The sequence below is a fragment of the Helicoverpa zea genome, chromosome 5 (assembly GCF_022581195.2).
Source record: "Helicoverpa zea isolate HzStark_Cry1AcR chromosome 5, ilHelZeax1.1, whole genome shotgun sequence".
NCBI lineage: Eukaryota > Metazoa > Arthropoda > Insecta > Lepidoptera > Noctuidae > Helicoverpa > Helicoverpa zea.
This window is the reverse complement of record NC_061456.1, coordinates 8,054,514-8,081,286: the sequence shown is the minus strand read 5'-3', so window position 1 is coordinate 8,081,286 and position 26,773 is coordinate 8,054,514. Positions and strand designations below refer to the sequence as shown.

At 34.6% G+C, this 26,773-nt stretch overlaps 2 protein-coding genes across 9 annotated transcripts in view; one reads left to right on the top strand and one right to left on the bottom strand.

Annotated features, from left to right (window-relative positions):
* Positions 1-26,773, bottom strand: part of LOC124630204 (cAMP-specific 3',5'-cyclic phosphodiesterase) — a 444,356-nt gene that overhangs the window by 219,342 nt on the left and 198,241 nt on the right. The window contains exon 1 of one of the 5 annotated variants that reach the window (XM_047163960.1): positions 15,409-15,596. The exons of the other annotated variants lie outside the window; for them this stretch is intronic. The gene's annotated coding sequence lies outside the window, so the exon portion shown is untranslated. Of the gene's footprint in view, positions 1-15,408; positions 15,597-26,773 lie in introns of those variants that run through there. 5 annotated transcript variants of the gene reach the window in all.
* Positions 23,941-25,730, top strand: LOC124630206. 4 transcript variants are annotated; one of them, XM_047163968.1, is made up of 5 exons: positions 23,941-24,210; positions 24,299-24,393; positions 24,504-24,599; positions 24,822-24,888; positions 24,964-25,730. In XM_047163968.1, exons 1-5 carry the CDS (start codon positions 24,161-24,163, stop codon positions 24,980-24,982), a joined length of 327 nt encoding a protein of 108 aa, XP_047019924.1. In that variant the 5' UTR covers positions 23,941-24,160; the 3' UTR covers positions 24,983-25,730. The 4 variants fall into 4 exon arrangements, 3 of the variants coding, with proteins under 3 accessions (XP_047019924.1, XP_047019922.1, XP_047019923.1); XM_047163966.1 differs by having other exon boundaries at positions 23,947-24,210; positions 24,299-24,374; XR_006984396.1 differs by lacking the exon at positions 24,822-24,888 and having other exon boundaries at positions 23,947-24,210.

The window sequence follows — 26,773 nt, the reverse complement described above, 5'->3', positions numbered from 1 at the left end:
TTAGATCTCCACAGATACCTGTTGTAGGCGACCTGCATCCAGCGTCTTCCGGCGACCTTTATAAGGTCGTCTGTCCACCTTGTTGGTGGACGTATTGACAAAGAAATATATTTTGCACGGAAATTGTATCTAATATTGACTATCGCTTAAATAAATATTCAGAAGGCATCTCGCATCGCTGAGGAAAAACTGATCAATTTCTGCCAGACACTTGTAACATTATACCTAGAGTGGAATAAGTTGTGACTATTTTCTTAAGAGATAAAAGCAATTGACACGGAGCAATATAAACCAATTGAATTTGTATGTTTTTCTATCCACGGGTATCATGGGCGTGTTACAAAATTTGCTTATAAATTGAGTTCCGAAATGGAAAGATGTCACTGGGCCTAATTTAATGTCATATTCAAATACGGAGGCGGCATAAAAGAATCCCAAATAAGCTCATTCCTTTGCTCCCGATAATAATACGCAGATATACTTTGGTTATAAAGAATTCTATTACCGCGATTCAACGTCAAAGATCTTTTCGTGAGATGTCGTCTGTAATTAAAATAATATGTAGTGTACACATATATTTATCATTTAAGAAAAAATACTTGCTTGTTTACTTCTTAAATTTTTCTATACTTATTTATTTTCAAAAATAAGATGAACCCATGAACGTTTTAGATTGAAGGGTAAACAATTTTCCGATATAGGTAATTAGTCCTGTACGTTTTCAATAAGTGTCAAATTGTCCTGACCAAACTTCGATAAAATGTGGTAGGTTGTTAATAAAATTTTAAGTTTAACTGGCAGCTTGTTCGCTCAGCGTTAAATTAAAAATTAAACATCAATTTAAGTTTACATATAAAGTTTATCCGGTCAAAGAAAACAGACCAATTTAGTGTAATACGTAGGTAAAAATTTACCGTCGATAGAACATACTAAATACTTTTTTTTTAACGACTTCAAAAATCATCAAATGACCTCTCCCGCTGTGGGTTAGCAGCGGCGAGGGAGTATCAGACAGACTCTTACTGACTAAAAACCGTCGTGGACCTTTTATATGCCAGGGCTGCGGTATCTCTTTCGAACAACCCGCAGCCCCGGCAGATATACTAAATACTCAGTTTAAAATAATGTTACGTATAATCAGTGGGTTTAAAAATAATTAATTTTCAAGTGAAAACATTTTATATTCCGGTCATAGGTGAAGTTTAAAAATCAAAGACTAGAAAATGCAATTTCCGCCTGCATGCACTTTAAAATGAACAAGCAATCTTGCAAGCGTGCTCGTGAAGAGCCTATTTTGTACATTGGACGCGGCTGTCCCAAATGAATAATTAAAAATAAATTGTTACACAGAAACACACACAATATTTGTATAATAAAAATTGGTTGCTGGGATCAATTTACATGTTAACGTTATAACTTCAACCAACGTGACCACAATTCACTTGTTTATTACCACAAAGTATCTTTGGCGGTTTTGTCAAAACAAAGAGCCTTTAGGGCTACAGGCACAATTGCCTACTCGCTGAATAAAAGCTAAATCTAGCGTGTAATTCGCCTTTGAGATATAGCTTATTACCTGTTCCCCGCAATTTCGCCCTCTCGTTCCGGGAAGCACTTATAAAAAAGTATACCTATGTCATGTCATGTCTCAAGTTCTAGATTATCTGTACCCATAGGTAATAAAGGTCATAAGATATTGCTAATGGAAAAGCGTCAATATTTTTTAATAATTATATGTAGCCTTAACCAATGCCACTCAAAATTGTAGACCAGACAAATAAATTCAAATCCTTCGCAGTTTAAAATTGGCCCATAAATAAACAGGTTCCATAATAATATGGTACGGAAATAACAGAGTTACGAAGCAAACGGATCCCAGTTAATACGATTGGTGTATCTTCATTCACATTCCATTGGTGTATCTTCATTCACATAGTCCTGAATGTTGGTGGAATACTAACATTCATTTTTATGGTCTCGTGTTAAAGGAGACGGTAGGTATGAGTTCGAGCTTCGCCCTGCAGGAGACAACAATGTGATTTTGACGCGGGGATACACTCATGAATAATAAAATGAATTTTCTGATACATATTGAATTAAACTAGGAGCGGTAAGCCATATTTTTGTATCATACGATTTGAGGAGAAACAGCTTATGACATTATTAAGATTCATTTTACATTACGTAGCTATCATGTATGACTGAATTCCATAATTAATATTACATGTTGCAGAGCAATTACTGTAAGGCTACAAAACCCTTCTTTTCTTTTAGGAACATTTGGGCTGCGTGTAAAAGTCCTGCTTTAATAATTGATCCGACGTTAAAACTTAATTTAAAAGCAATGTAGATTTCAAGATAAAAGTAAGTTTGAAATAAAAATGCTGTCGTCACACTTTCGGAGTGAATCCAAAACTTGTGACATGACATGAAAAGACTTACTTCGTGTTTCATAAAATTGTGAGTGCGGAGCTTTGTCATTTTATTTCGTAGGAGAGACGGTAAAATAAACTATGTTAGGATAATGAGTTACTTGAAAATAGAACTGAAAACATTTTATACTTTTCGATCGGTTCAATGAACCTTAAGTACATGTAAAATAACACAAGTAAACTATCATAATAAAAGAGCGCGTATCTACTACGATCTACAATAACGAGAAGGCGATCACTAGTAACCAGAACAAGGGGTAAATAGCTATTCGCACGATATCGAATAACCGTTACTGTGTATCAAACTACAATGTGCTGGATATTGAATGGCACGGGTAACGTATAATATCATTTTATACGGTAAGTGGGGGGCCTACTTTAGCTGACTCCATGATAAAAAGAAGTACCTGTGAGGGAATTGTCTGGTTTAACATTTAATTGTATAGCTACGATAAACGCAATATATGGCGTGTCCCTTTTGTCTGGTGGCGGGGAAATATTAATATTTTATTGTCATTGTAGTTAATCGCTTCATCTTATTCCTACTTCCTAAGTGCAGAAAAAATCACTAGTAAAATAAATGCACTAGTAAATAAATGATAAATCATATTTTTTTAAGGAAAAAGATTACGCCAAAATCACGATGCAAAAGAAGCAAATTTATGAATTAAACATAAAAATCGATTGGAAAATGTATTCATGTTAAGTGTCGTCACTCCAGTTGGAGCAGTTGATTTATTCGTACATTGGGAAATCGGTTAAAATGAACAAAAGATACGACCACAAAGAAACAACGCGAACGTCTAGCAGCCTCACTATAATATTAAATAGTGTGTTGAATACAGACTGACATACGGCTTCTACGCTTTGCATATACAAACAGACGTCTAGACAATAATACCAGAATTTTATATTTTCAATTTTGCAGTTGGCTACTATTTCTATTCGTTACTGAAACGGTTTGAAATCAAGTATAAATTTTGCTTAGAACCTGTTCTAAGCTTCTTTTATCACAGTTGATAAGAATCACAATTTAGGCTATCTGCTTTATACGGAGTCAATTAAACCCACGTTAGGACCCTATAAATCGAAAGAAACGGTTTACTGGACCAAAGCTTTGCTATGCCCACAAAAAGCCTATCTTATAAAGAGACGTATACTTGTATCACTTTATTCGCACTCAATATGAAACCACGTAAAATAGGTACGATAAAACCTCTTTGGGTTTTATAAAACTCAGGAGAGAAAGTGCACACTAAAATGTTTCCAAGGGAGTACCCGCTTTGTAAAATCCAGCTTCAAAAATCTTTGTACTACATAATACGTACTAGAGACGTAAATGTGACATAACTACTCATGAATCATACAACTTTTTACTCTTTGCAGTTTTTATATGGTTGATATTTCTACACTTTTCGAGTAACTATAGTTGGGATTAGCGGTCCATAGGCGGGGGCGGACCTTTAGGATTATGGCCATTCCGAACTACGTGATCGTGTTTTTGTTACGGCCCTTAGGCTATAAACGTTTTACATAACTCCGAGAGACAGCAAATTTAGACAAAGCGTTATGAATGAACTTTATTACATATTTGGACCCATGGCCATTTTGGGAGGTATTAGAAAATCGTGCTGACGTGATCGAAGAATCAAAAATGCAGAAAGTATTTGAGACATTAGGTGGAATTTATTGGGAGACTATAACATTTATTGTTAGCCGCTACTTGTAACTAAATATATGTTGTAACTCTACGAGCAATTTTTCATATTTACGTGAGGAGGTCAATACACTTTAAAATAAAACTTAAGGAATAATATGAAATTTTATTGGCGGCACGTGAATTAGATTTTGAATTTAAAATACACAAAACTTAGGTCTCCGAACTATTCAGACTTCATTAATATAAATACATTCACATTCTTTATAAAGTTTTCACGTTTCTTGATCTTACGAAATGTTCTTCATAGTTTAAGCGAACGAAATTCGAAACTCGATACATTTGACTTTGAAACGAAGGACTTTCGGTAAACTTATCCAACAACGGTAAAAAGGGTTCAAGTTAACGTATTTCGAAGCATTATGTATTTCACAATGTGTACGTTTAAATAAGGATAAGGCATGCGTGCATGATGTGAGACCATTTTACAGTTCGGTAACCTTCTGTGGCTGCCTGGCGATGTAATGTGCGATCGCTCGACGCGGCATTACGCTTGTTTCACTGTAAAATTACTTTATGTGCTCTATGATGAGACAATGTACGAGGGACACAAAATGACTCCTTTTCAAGAAAACATTGCCGAAATGGGAGGGATATTAAGTGAGTAAGATGCAGCTAAAAGTCCTCATATGCCTAATAAACGGTTGTAATAAGTTATGTCTACTCATAAATATCAGAAAATCCTAGAGCTAAACAAAAGTTAAATTCAGTTCAATTAAAAGGGGATTATGCTAACTTAAGATGTGTACCTCAGCGTTCCCCTTTGTAATCCCTTGTAGAGGCTTCTTTGTTGATACCTATTTCGTACTATTACATAGAATATTTTGTGTAAGATCGGGCTTATGTCTATGGTGGAACGACTATCGTACGAGTATATGTGTGTCATATATGTTTCAGCAAAATAATGTTAGGTTCCATAAAACTAAATTAAACTTTACAGGCGACAAGACATTTACAAAAAAAAGAAATAGAAATTTTACAACACAATTTCATATTTTATTTCTTGTAGGAGAAATATAAAATGCTTCGTAGGTATCGTATAAAATTAATGGCGTCTGGTTATGACCACGTGACGTCTATTAATTCTGGAATATAGCGGTCATATCTACATTTTTTGAGTCTGGAATTCGTGTGACGAAGAACGTGATCGCTGAAATATTTTCTGTATTTTAGACACTATTATTCACGCATGGTTAAGCCTGTCAGAAAACGCGCCTACTAATAAATTAAGACTACACTATAGTGCGTAGTTTTTAAAGTCTATCCTGTTTTACGTTCTAAAATAAATATATTGCAATAAAGAATGAAATAAAAAAAGACTTGTTGAAAGATCAGAAAAAATAGTTTTGTTACATATTATACTTTTGTAAGGTTAATTTTCAGAAGTCAAGGATGTCAGACTAAAATTAAGGTTTCTTTTTAATGGAAAGTTATATCTAAATATCCGTCGCGAGTGCCTCTTCTACCTATGTTTAACCCACTTCATACATTATCTATTATGGTATTGACAACCTTGAAGTTACGTTGTAATCGGATTCAATAACAATATACTGTTTTTTATTTAATACATAACTTAGAATTCATATATTCTATGCTCTGATAGTACCTACTCCCTATGAAGGTCATATTCAGCTGTACTTATGGAAAACTTCAGACAAAAATAATAGTCGGGAAAGGAGTTTTTCTTAGCGCATGTAGGTAAGTAGCTAAATTTACTTTTATTATTTACGTAGAAATATTTCCCAACGATTTATAACGTACGTATTGCATTTATGTTGTTAAAGATTAGCTTCATCATCAGCCTATCGCAGTCCACTGCTGGACGTAGGCCTCTCCAAGTGCACGCCACTGAGATCGATATTCGGCTTCTCGCATCCAGTTCCTGCCAGCCGTCTTGCGCAAGTCATCACTCCACCGTGCCTGAGGACGTCCTACACTAAAGATTAGCTTATGTTTGCATAAATATATCATAAACGATGACGTGAGAATCGATATGAACAATATAAGTAAATAAAATCACTCAGTCTTGTGGGTAAGTAAACAATATAACGTTGTGTACACCATAATACAATTTGTTTGATCGTTTGTGTAACATAATATACAAACTATTAGTAGTCACGAACGATACTCTTCAGATATTCGATACGGTTGAATCGATATCGGCTATATCGAATGATTTTCCCGCGAATCGTGAGGAAGCCGAACATTGATGTGCGAAATGAAATACTACGGCTGTAGTTAAATCATTGTAATAGGTCATTTCCTGTTCAATGATAGCGTATTAATGTGCTAACCGCATGACGTAGTTATATTGATAACATAGTTTCGAGTATCATTGTCACAGGAAAATAAAACATTTAGACACATTCATTTTTATAAAATAATATAAATAATACTCTGGCTTCATCTGCTGCTGTCCTCTTTATGCCTTATTCAAGTAAACTTACATTGTCAGAAATTCAGTAATTTTCAATGATAACATATTTTATCATTTGTGAAAGTAAGTATAACATGTACTCATATTTAAACAAAAATTACAAATGTTCTGGATACAATTATAATTTACATAATGTGTAGGTAGCAAACAAAGATCAAAGCTAACTTCTGTATCCAAATTACCTTTTCGCAGAAACACGGTCTTTTATCAAGGTTTCAAATTAGCAAAGGATAAAAAAAGCACCACCAATTAGTTGAAAATCTAAGTTGGGCACACCTTCCGTTAATCCGTGCACGCGACAACCAAAATCCGCTTCACCGGGAAAGTTGTACCGTGTTCAGCGATTTTGCTTTCATGAGCCTTGAGTGAAGATTATCGCGGTCGTATATCTCGGCCTCGGCCTAAGGGATTACTCAGGCCGAGGCACTTGGACGCCCTACCCGATGCTCGAGTACGTATTGAGCATTGCTAGATGTGTCAATCAAAATCAGTCTTTAGGGTCGTTGCGGAGATTAGCGTTCATATATACTCGACAGTTGGAAAGTTGAAGCACCCTTAACCGTAGTACTTCTTATCTAGTGCTACATACTAATGTTTAGTAATCGGTATCATACGCAAAATAGGTGAGGTATGTTATAAATTATGTGTCATCGGTTTAGTAGAATAGTGTTTGTTTAGTCCAATTTAGGTTTGTTGGAACAAAGCATTTCAAATTACGGAAATCCCCTGGAGATTGATAGTTATCTACTGTGAATAAGCAATATTTCATAACATGTGGTAATAGTGCATTACTGGCTGGTACTAGCTTTCCGGGGGAACTTCTTTTCGTACCTGGACAAAATATATGTAGGTACTTGGGGATAGACTAGCTTCCCAACAGCCTAAGATTTTTACTATAGGTTCACTGACCAAAAATCCTTTATCTTTCATAATTATTATTGTAAGATGAACGCATAATAGGCAAGTAGATAAGTGGGTACGTGTTTAGTTTTGTATTCAAATTTATAGCTGAGTAAGTTTATCACGGCCCATAGTCACAACAGTACAATTTTAAATAGATAATTATTGACATAAAAACCTACATGAATGTTATTCGACGGATGCTTACATGATGACGACATATCCACTTAGATACGTATTTTATCACGCTTCACGTGACTTTGAAAGGGGTCATTCGACTCCAATTCGGATATTCTGTCAAAATGCGAACGTTTGATTCAAATTTACGAGCCTCGAATCCTTCCAACTCAGCAGAAATCCATCAAACCTGCACACCCGTACGCTAAACTAATCCACGGAAATAAATCCGTCTTAATACGACCCATAAATACTGGAAGTCCTTTATATAAATCTGAAGGATCTAATAAAACAGCAACCCTTACAACTTTCTGTTTTACTTCCAACTTCTGTAAAACTTATCGCCATACACGTTGTAGGTAGAAACTTGTATAAAAATGTAAATTTTGTTAGGAGTTCTTTGAGACGTAATGCCGGGGGTCCAATGGATCGTTACTAGGCCGACGAATGGCTGATTTCAACGTACGAAGTTTTTATTGTCACCGACAGGCGTGCTAGTTAAAAAGGGAGATAAAGCTAAAACGATCTGGAGCGTGTAATTTTGCCTCGCGTAATCATGTTCGACACCATCAAAGTGTTGTTGTGTGAGTTTACGGCATTATGCACGACATGCGCAGAGGCAATGTGGCACGATCCACACGAATTTAAAGTTCACTCGAATTACCGTTGTTTATGATTGTACGTAATCATATGCAACACATTCTTCCATGAATTGGTATTCCAAGGTTCTTTATCCGACTATGATGATGTAGACTGAAACTACATCAATTGCTTAATGTTATTGATCAATTATTCATATCATAAAGTTATCCAAGTTTGCAGCTGTTAGGTAATAACTAGGTATATATCAATTAGTATACTATAATAACAACAAAACCCAAATGTAATCAAAATACTGTTCTTAATGTAAATCAGTTTTGTAATGTAAGAGAACATGAAAAGTTATAATGACTTAACAAAACGAATTCGCAATGAATTCTTTAAAATTTCTATCTTTGTCCTTATCTGTCGGAACATGCACAAAGAGGGGAACTTTCTTAATCAAAGAAGACTAGAATTGAAATAAATTAACGTCAGTGGCAAGGTTCAGGGCAAGAAATCAATTAAGTGAACCACTGTTCTGGGGCCCGATTCTCCTAATTTTACTTAAGCAACATACGATTCACGTTCGACTCGATTCGACTGATATCCAATCCCGACTCGATTACGATTGAAACGTATGTGGCATTCCGCTATTTTTTCTTTGAAATAAACGTTTTTATCCTTTTCTGTCATTCAATAATGAATCATTTTGTCTGCAAATGATTTACGATTGCAAAATGATTGTACAGCAAACTACCGTATTGACCAAAATCACCAAAATAGCAGACCAATCTCACACCAATCAAATGTCAATCGAATACGATTGGTCTATTATTAGTAGCAGAATGCCTGATATGGTTAAAACTGCTATTGCGATGATATTGCGATTCGATTTCTATTCGATTTTGACATTATTAACTTAGGAGAATCGGGCCCCTGTTCTCATGTCAATGGCATTTATGGATTAATAGCCTCACAGTATTGTACCTACCATTTTCTAAGTTTTCCAAGTTTAGTTATGTTCTGTAACTTAGTCTTTCCGATAGGATAAGTCTTTAACAAAACGGTAAAACATTTGACATATTTTCATGACAAACAATGATTAAGAATGTAGGTTTCAAAACATTATAAAAATATTTTATCATTTCTTATTAACCACTAATTGGTCGCATTTAGCTTTCATCAATATTATTAAATACATTTAAGTTATATAAAAAGTAAAGTTAATGTCAACCAATTAAAAAATCCGATGAAATGAAATAAGAAACATAATTATTTCATAGCTTGAGGTATTCTTTAATTAAGTAAGGCATTTTCTTATGTAGTCACAAAATCAGTAATGTTTAAAATATAATGTTTATTAAGATTTTTGTATTCATATTTCATTATCTTTTTACAAAGCTTATTATGTTATTTAAGTATCAAAGAATTTTGAAAATACAAAAAGAAAAATGTACCCACCAATAATGATACCTACTATTATTTTATTTAAGATTCACTGTTTTATAATTAAGTCTACGAACAGGCACAATTATTTTGTATATGGTTTCAATTATTTTTCTATTTTATTTTATATCTACCCACTTCTTTGTGTAGGTACATAGTGAACCTAAAATGTTAAAAATATAATTTGTATCTGTATCTGAGGAAAACCTTAAAGTAAATCTGTGAATTTCAAAAACAGACCAAATAATAATAGGTTCACATTTCACTGTACAAAAAAAGGTAAGTAACTAACTTTAAGAAAATCTTTTTAGAAGCAGCAGTTGCAAATTATCTTTAGCCCGGGTAAAGAAATAATTATGACTGGAGTAATTACGGGGCTTACTGTTTAAATAGCTGAGCGGAGAAAGGCAGCTTCGGACATTGTAATAGTACCCAGTGGTACATAGGGCTATTAACTACCGCGTGAAACAAGCCAGCCCTTAGTTGGATTAGAAAAATACTAAATAACTTGGGGTTAAACAAGACATGTATGTAACAGAATATATATGTATAATATTTAAAAAGTCAAATATCAATTTCTACTTATTGGTTACGTTATCGCTTAAAACTGAATGTGTAAATGTAACACATTGGGTACCTTAAATTTTAAATTTTTAACTCTCATTTTTCTTTTGTTAAAGTATCGTTTGAACGAATGTAAAACACGAAATATCTGCTATTTTGTGTTAAATAATCTTTTTATTACTACCCAGTTGCCACTAAACAGCAAATTCACTTTATACCGTCTTACCACAAAAACTTTTAAACGTCAGTTTATGCCTTGTCTAAAAAAATGTCAAATTATGACGTTGACATATGGTTCATTTTGCAGCCAAAATTTTATTAGACAAGTGTAAAACAGGGTTTAAAGTTTTTGTAGTAAGGCCCATAATGTTTAGCTGAAAGGTTCAAGGTGGGTAGAACCTGTCTAGGCTAAATCATAATTAATACCGAGAACATCTAGTTGCGAAATTGAATCTGGGATGTTTCAATATGATTTTCTATCTCGTGAGGTTTCAGTGTTTGCTAAGACAAAGTTTCCCATTTCGATTCGCAGTCCATTGAACTTTTACTGGAGGCGTCAAACGATATTGGAGCGATTGAAAAAAAGTGCAATGGAATGTGAACAGTTTAACTGTTCGTATTGTTTGTGCTGAAAAAATAGTTTTTGATTTTTTTATTTCATAATGAGAGTTTTTAGAAAAAGTTTTTGCTGTCATTTAAAGCAATGAAGGCGTCTTGACATACCTACCTTTTTAACTCTCATTACCTAAAACCAAAAAAACAGTGCTTATTTTTGAAAAGATCCTAATATTTATACCTATCTCACCAAGATTAAGTTAACTTAGCTCAAATTGAAGCAACATAAGTACAAAGCAAGATAATCTAGGATTTTGTTAAGTTGCATTTTCTACTCATGACTAGGTAAATTATAATACGATGGCAACTTTATTATGATGGCTTATGCATCAGTCAGTGTATCTGTAAGGTATTCAGAGCACGACTAAGCAGTAAATCTGAATGTAAATGCATTTTTGATTTACTCGTCTTCGCACGTGTTTTGTTTATTCCTATCCGTATGTCTGTATGATCTAATTCTGTCAAACCCTGCGTTATGTTGGAAAATCGAGATGACATTTTTCATACCGTTGAATATACAAAAACTATGCTTTATAATTAAATTAATAGCCATTAATTAAAGTTAATCCTTCTTAAGTATCTAGATAAGTTATCTAACACAAAGAAACAACTAACTGAACTGTTTTAGCGCACACATAAAACATCAAGTTCAATTAACCGTTAGTACCAACAGTTAATAATTTCATTGTCTTCCGAACCCACGATCTTTCTCTCTTTACACCGTACCATTTTCCCACGGCACACGTTATTTCAGAGATAACAACAGCTTAGATTTTACAGGTAAATTGCCGACGTTTATATCCTCAACACCTGAACGGGGTTATTAATCAAACAGCGGTCATGGGGGTGATTAGTTGGCACTCGAGTTTACCACGTAGGGTAGGAAACACGTGGCTAACGAGACGAGCACTTGTGTACTTACTTATATGTAGATGTTATTACATTGGAGAGTTGTATATAAAGCTTTATATGCCATTTAATTAGGGCTATCTGTTTGAAACCATAGAAATAAAGGTATCATTCTATTTGTTATTCGGCAATGTGTACATTATGCCCGTCTCCCGGGGTCTATCGCTGAGGTTAAAAGTTAAACCCAATAATATGATTTTTAACATCAGCTGTAACTTTGTTTTATTTATTAAATACTAGTATTCATTTTCAACAGTGAAAAGTATTTTAACATTAATCAACAAACTAATTAGCAGTACAAACTAAAAAAATAAAAAATCTGCATCCAGCAAGTTTTCCAATTTGTCGACTACGCTATTCTCGCGAGTTTTGTTCTGGTCTATTAATTTAGATCGATATTTTGTATACCCTTACATACCACGGAATATTTGGAATAAGAAACATTTTGCGTACCTAACAATGTAATTAATGTAATTATTCCTACCTGCCTACGTAGCAAAACAAATTAGTATGTGGGCTGATAAAATAATCAGGCCTCGAAAAACGCACTTTTAAGAAACGAAATATCCGACTTCTGTTTCTGACAGTGTCTTATATCAGAACATAATTATTCCAAAATGAGAAAATAATATTCTTGAAATCCAATTATCTCATAAGTTGGTCATGTAATTAAATAAGTTAATGATGAGCCATCTTATGTATAAATTAATAAATATGTGGGGATATCGTTTTCAGCATGACCCACGTGGCGTTGGTAGATTTCGGATTTAAATGAGATTATCCAGTGAATTATATTTGATAAATGCATAAGTATACGATATATTTCTTAGTGCTATCTGATAAATAATTCGTATGTAGGTAATCTTAAAATAAATTGGAGGTAGTGATATCTATAAATTCTTAATCATTTCGTTTTTAATGACGCTTTCTAAATTACAAGTTTCAGCCATCAATTAATGCGTACATTGCCTAGTTAGCTAGAACGTTCAATCGCTTCACCATTTTGCAGCATACCTAGCCGTAATTAGGCGCGCTCACTATTCGAAAATCGAATTACCTAACTATAAATTCTCTCACACTACATAATTGCAGAATGAATTTTTGAAATAGGATTGCCGATATTAAGTAGTTCACCTAATCTTTTTGTCTTTACACAAAGGTCTCGATCCTTGAGAATTTGTCGATACCCTTGCGACGGCGTATTAGATATATTTTTTATGTTGGGTGAACCCGTTGTGAGAATAGGACACTAATTAATAATTAAAGAGGTTGCTATCGCTGCAGCGAAGTTACAGAGAATAATATTCAAGCAATATTTACAAATATGAAAGCATAACATATGTTAAGATAATTGAATATGAAATGATAATTAAACTTATTTAACAGAAAAAAAAAACAGTTAATAAAACCGATCTTTTGCACTAAAAGCAAGGTCGAAGTTGCACGAGACGGGCAAAATGAGATTCGAATGCAATTAAGTTTTCAGATAATTAACAAGAATTTCATAATCTCGATTAAAAGGAGCCATTTAATCCTGCGATTAACACATTTTTGGGTACGTTCAGATAACATTACACGAGGAAACTGTGATTATAGTTCGGCCATTCAGAGAATGCGTTCCTGACACGTCGCGATTGAACTGACGACGTAACTTTGCAATGGCGTTGCAGTTACGATAAAAATATTTTTGCTGGTTGTTTACCGTTTTAACAATTGAGGAGCATTAAAACAACATTATTATATCAATAATCAATGAATGTAGTTACGTCGTCAGTTCAATCGCGACGTGTCAGGAACGCATTCTCTGAATGGCCGATAATAAAAATATGTGTTTATTATTGTTGATAACGATCCGAGACAAGTATTTGGGGTTATATTTTTATCACAAACTCGACGGGTAATCCTCTTTATGCTTGTTAATAATGCAATTACTTCGGATCCTATGTCATGGTTCGCGCCATATAGTGACGTCACGAACGGCATGCGCAGATCATTGGCTGTTTGCGGAAAATTGGATATGTACACAATTAGGTATGTGATCTTAGATACATATATGTTATTAGTAGAAAGTAGTTCCATAAATAGGTAGTAGTAGGTATGGTAGGTAGTTGAGAATATATTTAAAAAATATTTGCATATTTTAGTACGTATCTGTATATTTTAAATTGATGTTAACAACATGAAGAGATAAAATTACTGTATGATTTTTAAATGTATGGATAATTTTTGGAATATCGAATGAGTTCCGACAATTTTACTACTGATATGTTGAGTTATATTCATCGGCTTTTTGTGCATGTAATACGACGCAATGACGTAAGATGTAAAATTTCCCAAGGGAAACTGTTTTGTACTGAGTCCCTGGGCTCAAGCAGTCGTTACGGTGGGTTGTAACCTTAACATTTAGGCTAGAAAGGGTGTAAGTAAATACTTTTAATTCTTGTTTATATTTCACTGCTGTATTTTCTTTGTATTACTTAATTCAAACTTATAATATTGGCTTGTGAACGCAGCCACAATACCTCCTAAATGTTGAAATATTAAAGTATTATAAGTACTGAAGTTTATTAGGGTTACCTACCTAATATTATTTTAATACAGCTGTTTATTCTATTGTATTGCGTGTTGACAATGCCAATTAATATTGTATTTATTCATCTTCTAATTAGTGTAAACAAATATTTTTAAGAGACAATGCGTTATTAATTTTATTGTTATTAAAGTTATCCTTTGTGTTTTCTAATGAAATAAACAAGTTCAAAATAAATTAGTCAGCATGCATATTTAGAATAGTCAACGTAGGCTTAGTTGGCAACTAGATGAAGTACCCACGTACGTTTTTTCTCATTTACGTATTGTGTAGGTAGGCTAATTACAATGAGGAATCCCTCTGCTAGTACCATTATAGGTAAATGAATGATTCAAGTTGTAAAAACGTCATGTTTTGCAATAAATGTACTATTGTAACACGCACCACTTAGTATCCTGTGAAGATAGTTTCCTATTTGAAGCAATAAAATGCGCGTTGTGATTTCTAATAATTAATTACTGACGTAATCCTAAAGATTTTATTTCTGTGATAGAATACAAAAGCCAGCACGTAGTTAATTGCACATTTAGATGCGAGCGGCAAGCCGTGTGGGCTTGTCATTCGGCCGTGCGTATCGAGACGCTACGATGTTACTTTGTAAGACCACGATCATACAAAGTAACGTGTGTGAATTAAGTTACTTTTAATGATTATGGCTCCTGAATGACATTTTGCAGCAACGCCGACACATACTGTCTCATGTTCTTACCAGCAAGGTCAGCATCAGCATCAGATCCGTAAACAAAAACCGGATTCTATACGTCACTCTCAAATCCAAGTAAGCGAGGCATATTTATCGGCACATTTAACAAAACAATGCAGGCCAGCTCTTACATTTACTGGTTATTTCCTGTTTAACTTGAGAAAAACACAGTGAAATTACACGCGTTACAAACAATGTACACACAAACACAACGAGACATAATTACCGGCGACGCAACTAATAAAAACACTCCAAACAATAATTTGATTCTGTGTACTCAAGGTTATGAATTAGCAACACATTCCATATATGTAATCGGCACGCGTAAAATCTTACTCGAAAAAACTTCACGACAAAAAGATACAACTGTTAATAATAGAACGTTTAAAACTATCAAACGACGCCGTGCACTGAGCGTGCTATTTGGCGGTGTTAATTGCTAATCGGACGTTATCGGGAAATGTAGGTAGGTGACATTTCGTAGGCATGTGCCTGCTTCGGTGTGCGGAGGGCGCGCCGCGGCAGCAGCGCGCTCACTCGCGGTTAGGAGAGGACTGTGCGTGCAGCCCGCTCGCCGGCTCGCTGCGGCGGGCGCGTGGCGGCGAGCGGAGCGGATGCCCACCCGAGCGACGCCGGCTCCAGCGAGCTGCCGAGGGAGCGCACCGACCTGGATCATCCCTCGCGCGTTAATAACTTTAATATCACTCATATATGACACTCGTCACCGCCGTCACCGCCGTCACTTGACGCCGTGATCCGCGCGACCTATCGCAATGCAACCTTACATTATGCCCCTGCTAAGTCAGCACCCTTGCCTGTTACTGTGTAAGCGGTTTTTGATATCTGAAACCCTACATTAAATTGACATCCGATATATTGAATGTTTGGTGGAATGTTGTTTATAAACCATTACTTGTTGGGACTTATGTATAGGTACGTAGAATTATTTCATTTGATTGCCTTTTGTTTGTTGTGGTTCTTATCTACTGATATCCAGCCTTTATTTAACTTAGGAGTATCTATGAGTACTAACAACCTATTAACGATGTTTTATCAGTATTTGTAAACAAACACAAGTTGTGGTATAGGTAATGTAAAACTACATATTACTAGTTTGATATAAATCATAATTGTGTCTCTTATGACAATGACGACAATGAGTATGATCTCTTTCAAGGGATCATGATATCGAAAGGGAATCATCAGAATATCATAGGGGGATCATAGGGAAAGGGATATCTATTATTCGTAGCTTTTATATGCATCCATATAAGTCCACGATGGCCTGCGATGAAACATTTTCGAATTGAAATCAGATCGGCACTTAAGTTTACACTTATGCCCAATACTTTTGCTTAAGTTATTTGTAAAGCATCGACATTAACCTCTCCATGAAATTTTAATTTTTAGTTATTGTTCCTCGTGCGAACACGTGAAGTTATTTTTGGACCGCTTCCTTCATGTTTAAGTTCAGGCAGTCAATAGAAGAATAAAAAATAAAATCATAACATAATACCAAATGACAAGTTATAACACCAAAAAATTTTTTTTTTATGTGTGACGTATATTGTATAAGGCTTACTGGTCCTACATATATCATAAAATTACCATTTATAAGCAAAACGAATAGTTTCTTATTTCAAGAAGCGGGCATTAGTAATCTCACGGAGACGACAAGTAAAGGTTAAGTTGTAAAAGAATTCATCGCATTCTTAGAAACTAACAGCCAGTTTCTTCATCAAAAGTTAAAGCCAAAGTAAAAGTCAAAGTAATGTCTAAAGTAAAAGTAACGGTCAAATTCAATTTTTCTATTAGTTTTGCTGTCACTTTAGCCTTGAAAAAACGTATTTGACCGTTACTTTTACTTTAGACATTAACTTTAACTTTTGATGAAGAAACTGGCCGTTAGTATTTTTGAGTTTTGAGTGGAAACAATAAGGTTATTGACATTCAGTAATTAAGGCTTTTTAATTGAAATTATTTCCGTATCGTATTGCATTCAGAACCAGTTTCTTAACTGGTGTTTATATATAACGTCCGTTTGTTGTAAAACAACTTTTTAGTTATAATTTAATAATGATATTGAACGCGAAAATTTATAGTAAACAATTGTTTTAAGAAAACTGACGTTTATGTTGTCGGTGAACTTGGGCCTTACTATGTCTTTCAGGAGATATTATTTGAGAAGTACGTTTTACTAATATTATGCTACGAGTAACTTTGTTTGTCTTTCTGTCTGGCTTTCATTCCTAGACGTAAACTATGTATCATTTGGTATACAGTTGGTCTAGAGTCTGAAGAAGGACAATAGGCTTATTTCTACATAGTTGCGGAAATCCTGGGCTTATGACAGTATAAGTACATACGTTGAAGCCCAATATGTAAGGGAGACAAAAACCTGAAAAGTCTAAAAATGTTGATATTACAAAATTACAATGTAATGTATACAATGGTTGAGCTCACTCGAACAGCCAAGCGAGATCAATGTAGGTCAGTGTATGCAGAACTTATCAGAAAGATACGATATGCAATAAATATAGCGAGTCTTTATTTTATATTGTTTACGTATTATTTATCACGCGTTATAAAAATACGGTGAGTAGGTAATAAATGTATTAAACATAAATCATCATGATGATTTTATGATATTTGCGATATTAGGCATATTCGGTAGTACTAGATAAGCAATTTACGATATCATCAAGAATTAACATAATTATTGCCTCCGACTTGACATACTTATTATTTTTATGCATTTAAGTATTAACAAATCAATTTTAAAAATATATAAGTATTTTCAATACATATTTGCTAAACAGGTCTCGCGAATCTCAGAAATCACCTTCTTACCTAATACGATTTGAAACATAACGTAGATATTTAAAGGTTGCTACGTAGTTCTTCTCCACCTTTTTGGAGAGTCGGATAAAAAGAAACCCCATTTTAGTATACCTATAAAGTAAAAATTATGAAGTTTTGAGTTCATTTCATACTAACAAGTCCACTCATTTCGTTAACAACTCATAAACCACCATATTTTCACGACTGACAATTTCAGGCAAACGAGCACTTCACAGTTTAACTGTTGTGCTCAATTAAAGCATGAAATTGTCACAATTATAGTTTCGTCACCTTCAACCACTTATATAATATGTGTATTAACCAAAGTTAATGTGCGCGTAAGTACACTCATTAAAATAGAATATAGCGAGACTTATTTATTCATGCAAATATTACTATTGTTTATATATGGTCCATTTTGCTTTAAAAAAAGTTTGTTATTTGAATGTAATTGAAGTTATGCACCTACAATTTCAACATAGATGTGCAATTCCATAAAAATCGCTACTTGGAATTTTTTTCCAACTAAACAAAAAGCAAGTGAAAATCAATTTAGGAGGCTTAGGTCCTACGGCTGAAATTGTGATGATTGAACCCCTGTACATTCGACTTGAGTTAGAAATACCCAAGATTAAAATGAAAATATTACCATACAGTCACTGAAACACTAAATACATAGTTCGAAGAGCAATCGGAAAGTCTCGACAAACGTTGACTGAACAGTTTATAGATTCAAAGTCAACATCACGAACAAAGTCGTGGGATCAAGTTCGCTTTGCTATTAAATAATATTTGATACTATCGGATAAAATAATATCAGAAATTCTTTTTGCTTGTGGCTGAGACTAAATTATTATTTATGTAGCATTCTAGCTGAATTTATTTTGTATTGAATAAATACAGTTTTTTCGTCCAAATTAATTATTTACGTCATCCTTTGCCATTTAAGAGATTTTGGGGAAACATAATGAAAGTATTTCGATTTATCTAAGGAGTATACATAAAACATTGCATATAACCAACAAAGTTTTCAAAATAATAGCGCTTTAAGTTAAATGTAAATAGTTTTGTTCCCTTTATTTATGATAGCAAAATATTTGGTACCGAGTAGTTGCTCGACGCATACATGAAACATATACGTAAATGAGGTTTAGTTGTAACTTGAAATTATGCTTAGATATGCTCAAAACCCCGAGATAAGCAAGGAATTCCTTCAAATGAATTAAATAAATTAAATATATAATAAGAATTTTAATAAATCCAATCGTCAATCAAGATCAAGAATTGATGAATACCTATAAAGAAAAAAATATTTTATTCCAATAAATAATAATTATTAGGTACCCAGACGATTTATTCACATGAACGAAAGGCTATCAGAGAAATTCGGTTATGAGGCCGAATTCATTGCAAACCAAAAAGGCCAACCTATTACAAACTATGTAAATATGACCAGAACTTCAAAAACCTCTAGGCGAGAGGTTTTATAAATAAACTTTGAGGCGACAATTTTTCCTCTGTTGTTTTTGTTCCAGCTTTTCAGATTCCGTCGCGTAAATGTGACAGTAATTGGATTATGATGACCAGTTCCCGGCTGACGGCTGTCTGGACCAATTTAACTTTGTTCACTCATTAGTAAGCTCAGCATTTCAACAACCTCTATAGTAACAGCCGGTTGCATCAAAAATATCATTTAAGATATTCGAAAACAAGTTTCAGCTTTTCATAGTTCTTTTGTTTCTACTAAACTGATAATTGCAGTTAGAGTACCACCGCTGCTTTTATGCAGTTGACAGTTGCCAGTTTTCAAGGGTTACATATATTTTTTAACTGACTGACAGTAACGGTCAACTGCACCAAGAAACGGTCAGACCATATTTCAATGTAAGATAGCTTGTCATTTATATCTGCTTCTATAGGTGCTTCCATTCTTTACCTATTATAATATGTAAGTACGTAAGAATTGATTTCACTCATTAAATTATAACCTTTGTCCCAAAGAAAACAAATAATAGACTGGTCTATCACGAACAACGTTGGCTTCTAAAGTGTGAATATTAGCAATGTTTATAGTTTGGAAGAGCTCTTTGATGTTTACAACCAAAGGCTAATCGATTATGTAATCAAACAAATTAACGCGTCTAGCGTAAAATCTTATTGTTTAATACTTGAAAAACTTTTTACTATATTCAAATATTTATAAAAGTAATTAGGTACGCATTTACCAAAGCTCAAATGTGTAATTACTATTTCAAACATCTGGTCTAGCTACAATCATTTAATTCTAATTACTTAAATAACTGCTGTAGCCAGACAGTTTAGGTATTTAAAATAATTCATTACCTTACAAAGGAATAACTCAGACAAAAAGTCTGACCGAAAAATATCTTCCAGTCCCTTAAATAAAATATTATCGTAAGAACTATCTTTTGAAATGATCAATTCTGCAAAAGCTTACTTAATAAAAATACTCTTTTAATTGAATTGTCGAAATGGAACATATTTTTGCAATCGAAGTGATATTGTCTAAGTGCGTAATATATTTTCCGTCTACGCCGCGAGTGTGTGCTTTGATTAATATCTAGACATAAATATGTCTGTTCTGTCTGAGATTTAAGTTGGGGGCCCTTGAGATAAAACGTCTTCACTGCGGTACTTACAACACCTGACAGCAGATGGGGCGCTCAAATGTATGTAAAACAAATTGCTTGCTACCACTTGCTACATACATTGGTGAGTTGCGAATGTGGAAACATTACGAATAGATGGTATGTCTTTTGCAAAACAACACTGCAATTTTTATGGACTGTGCACCGGTCTGACTTTCGTTTCAGGTTCTTGGACACCAAATGAAGGATTGCACGAATTTTCTTTGTGATACAGAAAAATTGCGGATAATTTACTACACATCATTTCACGTAGTATGTAACTCCATACTGATTGCACAAAGACCTTTGCTTGCAGCTAAAAGTGACGCTTTATTTTACATTTTATGCTGCACCACAGAACTCTGTGGGATGGCTCTGCCCCTTGTGCATGTGACGTCAACGCGTAAATGCTGGTTCATGTATTCATTTTATTAAATGCAAATTGGAAGTATTTAAATCCAGCAACGTGTGCCATTTTTTTGTTGAGTTACACTTTTTGTAATTAAAGCAGCGCTCACAAAATGCAGACATATTTTAGAACAAGTAGCTGCGCTGTTTTGGTAATATTAGCTCTTTCACAAAATGAATTACTATACGAAAATTTTGTTTGGACTTCACACATTTTAAACGTAAATTCCGTAATGGGAAGTCAGCTGTTCGCGTTTCTGCTGAACTTTTTACTTTGTTTCGTTTAACCATCAACACGTGAGAATGTGTAAGCCAAAGTCTTAAGTACCTTTTTGTTTCAGGAGGTTCCAAATTCTTCGTCTGTTAATTACTTCGTGTTTTGTTAAGAACTAACGGAGTCTGCAAACAGCTGAACTTACCTGGAAAGAAAAGAAAAGGATTAAGTAAATAACAGACTGATTCAAAACCTGAAGGGTACGGTACCTATTCAAAGTTCATAAAACACAAACAGAAAGGTAACTGTAAAAATCTTGGGTCAGCGTTTCAATATTTTTTTCGAGTATATTAACAAGATAATAAAAGATTTTTGATAACAAGAGGCATGTAAAAAGTATTAAAAGTTGGTGGATTTGTCGTTGCGGAGCGTTTGTTCGGGTGGCCGCAGGGTGCGCCCCGCTATCGATCCGGCGATGACGTAACGAGCGGGAACCAATGCTGCTGGTACGCGCACAAACTTTAACAGACCCCTTATTTAGAAAACAAAACTTGTCACGATCTGCCATTCGTCTTTTAGAAAAACGACCGGCCGTTAAACAAGTGGCTTTAACTTGAAGTAACTCAAATTCTCAGCATATTCAAAATGCAAAAATTTTAGACAAATTGTTTTAATTAGTGTTGTAGATATCGGATGGGTTTAAGTAATGGGCTGACAGTTAAAAGTTTTTTTATAAAAGCGACAGGCAAATGATAAAACTAATCGCACATTTTAAGTTAGTTAACGTAGACATCTGTCACTTATCTAAACCCTATATAAAACGGCGCGTACGCACACATAAATCGAGGCATTTTACAGCACAATTAAAGTACCTAGATGATAAATGATTCCTTAATAGTTCAAATGAAATATTTTTTATGGAACAGTTATACAATAAATCTATAAACTGTTGTCTTCGACAAAATGAAATAAGAAAATAAATTCAAAGACAAAAAATCTTCGCTTAAAATTGAACAGTACCAAACATTTACACGATTTATCTGGGCAGTGAGTACGTAACATTCCCGTAGAACTTGAAAATACAATTTTGCTTCAGTAACATGTGCCTTTGTATTGGCGAGGATGTTTCAAACCCGCCTGTAGGCGATAGTGTCCTCTACAGTGCACTCAATTTTATCAAGCAATTCTGATTTTTATGGGAAAAGTGGCGCACCGCAGAAACCACTACGATATTACCTTCAGGCCTGGCTTTTATTGCGCCTGTACATAGGCACTGTTCCTTCAATCGATTGGATATTCTGAAATCGCTTCGCAAGTACTGGTGATGTTGCTCAACACATCGAAAAGACGACAAAAAAAGTGAAGAGGGTTTCATGTTTGATAATTATCATCCTGCCCTAATCCCAATTTAATTGGGGTCGGCGCAGCGGCCTATCTTGGTATTCTGTTTGGTAGTAATCACGTTTTTGTGGTATTTAGTCAGCTTTTAAAGCGGAATTAGAAAATATCAGACGAATATTTTGCAATGATATTTGCCACGTACATACTTAAAGACTGTCCAAATATGTAGATTATTTGCAATATTAATCTCCCATATCCCATCTATCATAATGCCAAGCAAAAACCACCCTGCCCTTGCCCTTTAAGTGCTAACCTAATATTTGGATGGTCCCTTATATCCTTCTTAAGAACTTTATCTATACTATACCTACATTGTAGTTCACTCGCAATATCTTTATCGTATAAAGTAACTAACTCATTTCAATCGACGGAGTGCCCACTAACCATATCAGACTGTTCTTAAATTGACGTCTGCGCCCCACATTACCGTCTGCTACGACCCGTCATAACAATCAAACTCGGATCAATAAAATGACAGTGGAATGGAAACTATTACTACTATATACATTGCAATTTATAAGGTCGTAAGAAGTGGACGGTGCTAAACCCCGTTTATATGGTTAGATGATAGTTCTACTTTTCCAGATATTCACTGTAGCAATGTGTGTAGCGAACATTCAGAGATGTTAAGCCTATATCATCGCGAAATCTATATTAATAATTTCGTCAAAGGGTACGGTAGACTCGATCGAAACCTTATATGAATAACAAAACATAAAAAAATATTAATTTTGAGTCGACAACATATATCCGCAAAATTCGGATTATGGAGAATTTCGTTAAATTTCAATTGCACTGACAAGCAAACCACAGTCGCCATCTTGGGTAGTTAATAAACGTTGCTTAGATACGCATCGCCAACGTTTAGTGAATCTTATCAAAAAATACTTTTCGTCAGTCGTTGACGTTTCGCGAAAATATTGTTTTTGACACTTTTTTATGATATACTTTTTGTTATGTGTTTTTTCTTTAAACCTAATGGTATGTTCACACACGCGCGTTCAAATCGACATTCAACGGGCACAGTCACGTTCACGAGCGTGTAAACGGTACGCCAGAGCCCGTGAACGCGCCCGTGCCCGTGAACGCCGCGAATCGGTCGAGTGTCGGTTTTTTGGCAAAGTTCAAAGGATGAATGTGCGGGCGCCCGGCGACTGTTTACACGCGCGCGGGCAGTCAGTCTCTCCTGCGCTTTCGTGACGATTAAACGTTCTAAGAAAGTCGCTACGATCGAAGATAACAACATGGCGGAATGGTTAACGTCGTTCATCATTTTGATTATTTTTCCAATAAAAATAAGTTAAGCCAAAGGCTATGACAGCAACAACACCGAGATCCTCGCTGCTCGCCATTCTTGCACTGACTGACACGACGGCGCGCGTGTGAACAGCTTGAATGTCCGCCTGCCCGCGACGGGCTGCACGCCGCGCAGCCCGCCAGGCAGCCCGCCGGGTTGCGCGGCGCGCGTGTGAACGTAGCATAAGATTGGCCGATTGCGATAAAAACCATAGAAAGAAGAATAATAACCATAACCTCAAAGTCGAAGTTTTAGTTCAAATGTCATTTAGTTGTTCAAATGTCATTGTCATTTACTTTGTTTGGATTACACACATCATGCCGAAAATCGTAAGTATTTCATAAAATGTTTCGTTGGTCGTGTCTCTGTCTTCGTTTAGTCTTTTGTTTGATGATACCTATATCATTTTGTTAACAGCCGAATCTCCGTGCATTTGGTAAACATTGTCACAATTGTGGAAAGTGGATGGAGCGAAGGGCTCTTCGTAAAGATGGTGTGTAGTATTTTAGTAGGTATGTAGGCAGGTTGTGTTTTTAAGTGAATTTTGTTTTGTTTTCTTCTTAAAGTGTGGATTGTGAGCCTTCTGCATTTAAAAATAAAATAAGTACTTATTTACTTCCAGTGACATGCAATTTTTGTAATGGCAAAATATTTGCAAGAGATGGCAAACAAAAGCAAATGTGCAGTCGATGTGTGGAATGCGACAACATTATACTCGGTAAGCGGCTCAATATTTTTTCTCTATAATTCGACAAATAATAATAAATGACCACACGCATAGCCTGTGTTGAGGTGTCATGAACACATACAGAAACAGACACGATTTTTTCACCGTTTTTCTCGATAATGAAATAAACCCCTTCATGCGCAAGTTCCACTTGAACTTGGCTGGCTCTTATTATACAATAGACATTATTAATTGTATAATATATTTTTGCAGATAATTTCAATTATTGCGAGTGCTGTGGCTGTAAAATGAAAAATAATACTTATTACCAGATAGAGATGTGAGGATATACCTACATACATTCACAACAGTTATTATTATTTTAATATTTATCTAATATATTTTCTCCTTTAAGGTCGATAACGAAGAGTTGAATGTTAGAACTTATAAAAATATTATTTACAACTCATTTCGAGAAGCTGCTCAAGCAAGAGGGCTCCTTTTTGACGATCAAGAATGGGAAAGATGTTTGAATGAAGCAATTGATTTTAAACTTCCTCGGCAATTATTTCGAGTTCGAAGATTCGATGATGTAAAAATTCAAATTATCAATACCACTGAACAAGGCTTGAAAGGTGATAAATATTTATCGAAAAATGTTATATATAGAGAAATTTTGTGATAATCAACCTCTGATGTATAATAGAGAATATTTTTTTATAAGTACCTTTGCCAAATTCTCGGATAAGTACTCATTGTAAAATTACAATTTACATACTTCCTAATATTATTCTTGATTTAGCCAATTTGGATAAAGAACCACAATTTCATATTTTATTTTTAAAATTAGTAAGTACTTATCTACCTGTCAAAGTAAAGAAAAAGACTGAGTGCTTAAAACAAAGAGGTTTACACAGAGTAAACCTTAAAAATTATATGTTTTGTTAATTTGTGTTAGTTTATTTTGAATGTTAATTTGAAATAAAAATAATTTGTGTAAAAACTTTTGCAGTTTTTATTTATTATATTTATTAAACATAACGAACGAAGCTATACGAATCTATGCCTTGATTATTCCTTTAATATTCCTTGAGACCCGATGACTACAGAAATTTCTACCTACATTTTGCAACTAGACGTGTATTATGAGTCAAATTTCACCCGAGCGAAGCCGGGTTTTCCACTAGTTCAACATAATGTGGTAACGTGTAAACATAATTTTGCCAATTCTCAAGCCTAAGCGGTAACGCTGCGGGTAAAAGCTAATACTTATATATTACGTGTTGTTCGTAAACAACGGTGCTCGTTTCAATTTCCCGAAGTTTTATTGTTTTTCATTTACATTTTACGATTTTCTTGAAGAAGGAACTCTTAAGGCGGGACCGTCTGGTTGTTGAAACAGCTCACTTACAGCCAATAGAAAGTAATGCTAGAATATCCTTGCTTGTTACCGATGTATTTGTGTCGCTAGGGAAATATATACGTAGACATTACAAAGCTGGCATTGTGTATTGACCCAAATTGTGACGTAACACTCTCTAAACCGTACATAATATGGTATTCTTCAAAAAGGTTCCTTGATGCGCACATGAATACACAACTTTGCTTTCGTATAGGTATTGATACGTTAACAAATAAGTTCGATAATAGTCATTGATTATAAATAACACGAATAACTCGTGTAACAATTGAATGATCACGACAGTATTTAAAACGCTCTCAACTGTTAATTAAGTTCCTTCCTTAACTTCCACTAACTACTCAAAATTTATGAATGCATCTTAATATCATGAGCATATTTCTGAGGAACCTCAAAGGCAAGACAAAGAAGCTCCATTCCTTAAATAACATTAACGTGATAAAAGGTTCCGACGCAGCGGCCTGAAGTATCACTCGCATGCAATCATCAGTGAAGGTCGGGTCACACACATAGCGGAGGCGTTTGTAAAGCGAGATCCCTGAACAAAGCGAGAATTTCGTATTACCTTTTCCTAGAAGCTTATTGAATGAATAGGAAGACGAATTCCAATGGTAGGTCTAAGCTACAATACTATACACCGACTATTAGATACGAAAATCTGCAAGCTTAATACATTGACGCCGCAGGTATGAACTCGTAAACAATTTAAAGGTCTACGCGGCTCAGTGCAGATGAATGAACACTACCTTTCGATATTTTTGTTCTACTTATAAAGCTTTCTTTTCGATATTAATTTCCGTTGGTT

Bases quoted from the DNA above. Each gene is read 5' to 3' on its own strand.
- LOC124630206 (XM_047163966.1), top strand. From the start codon at position 23,980: ATGTCCGCCTGCCCGCGACGGGCTGCACGCCGCGCAGCCCGCCAGGCA. The intron at 24,211-24,298 runs GTAAGTATTTCA...TTTTGTTAACAG, and splicing joins CACACATCATGCCGAAAATC to CCGAATCTCCGTGCATTTGG. The intron at 24,375-24,503 runs GTGTGTAGTATT...ATTTACTTCCAG, and splicing joins AAGGGCTCTTCGTAAAGATG to TGACATGCAATTTTTGTAAT.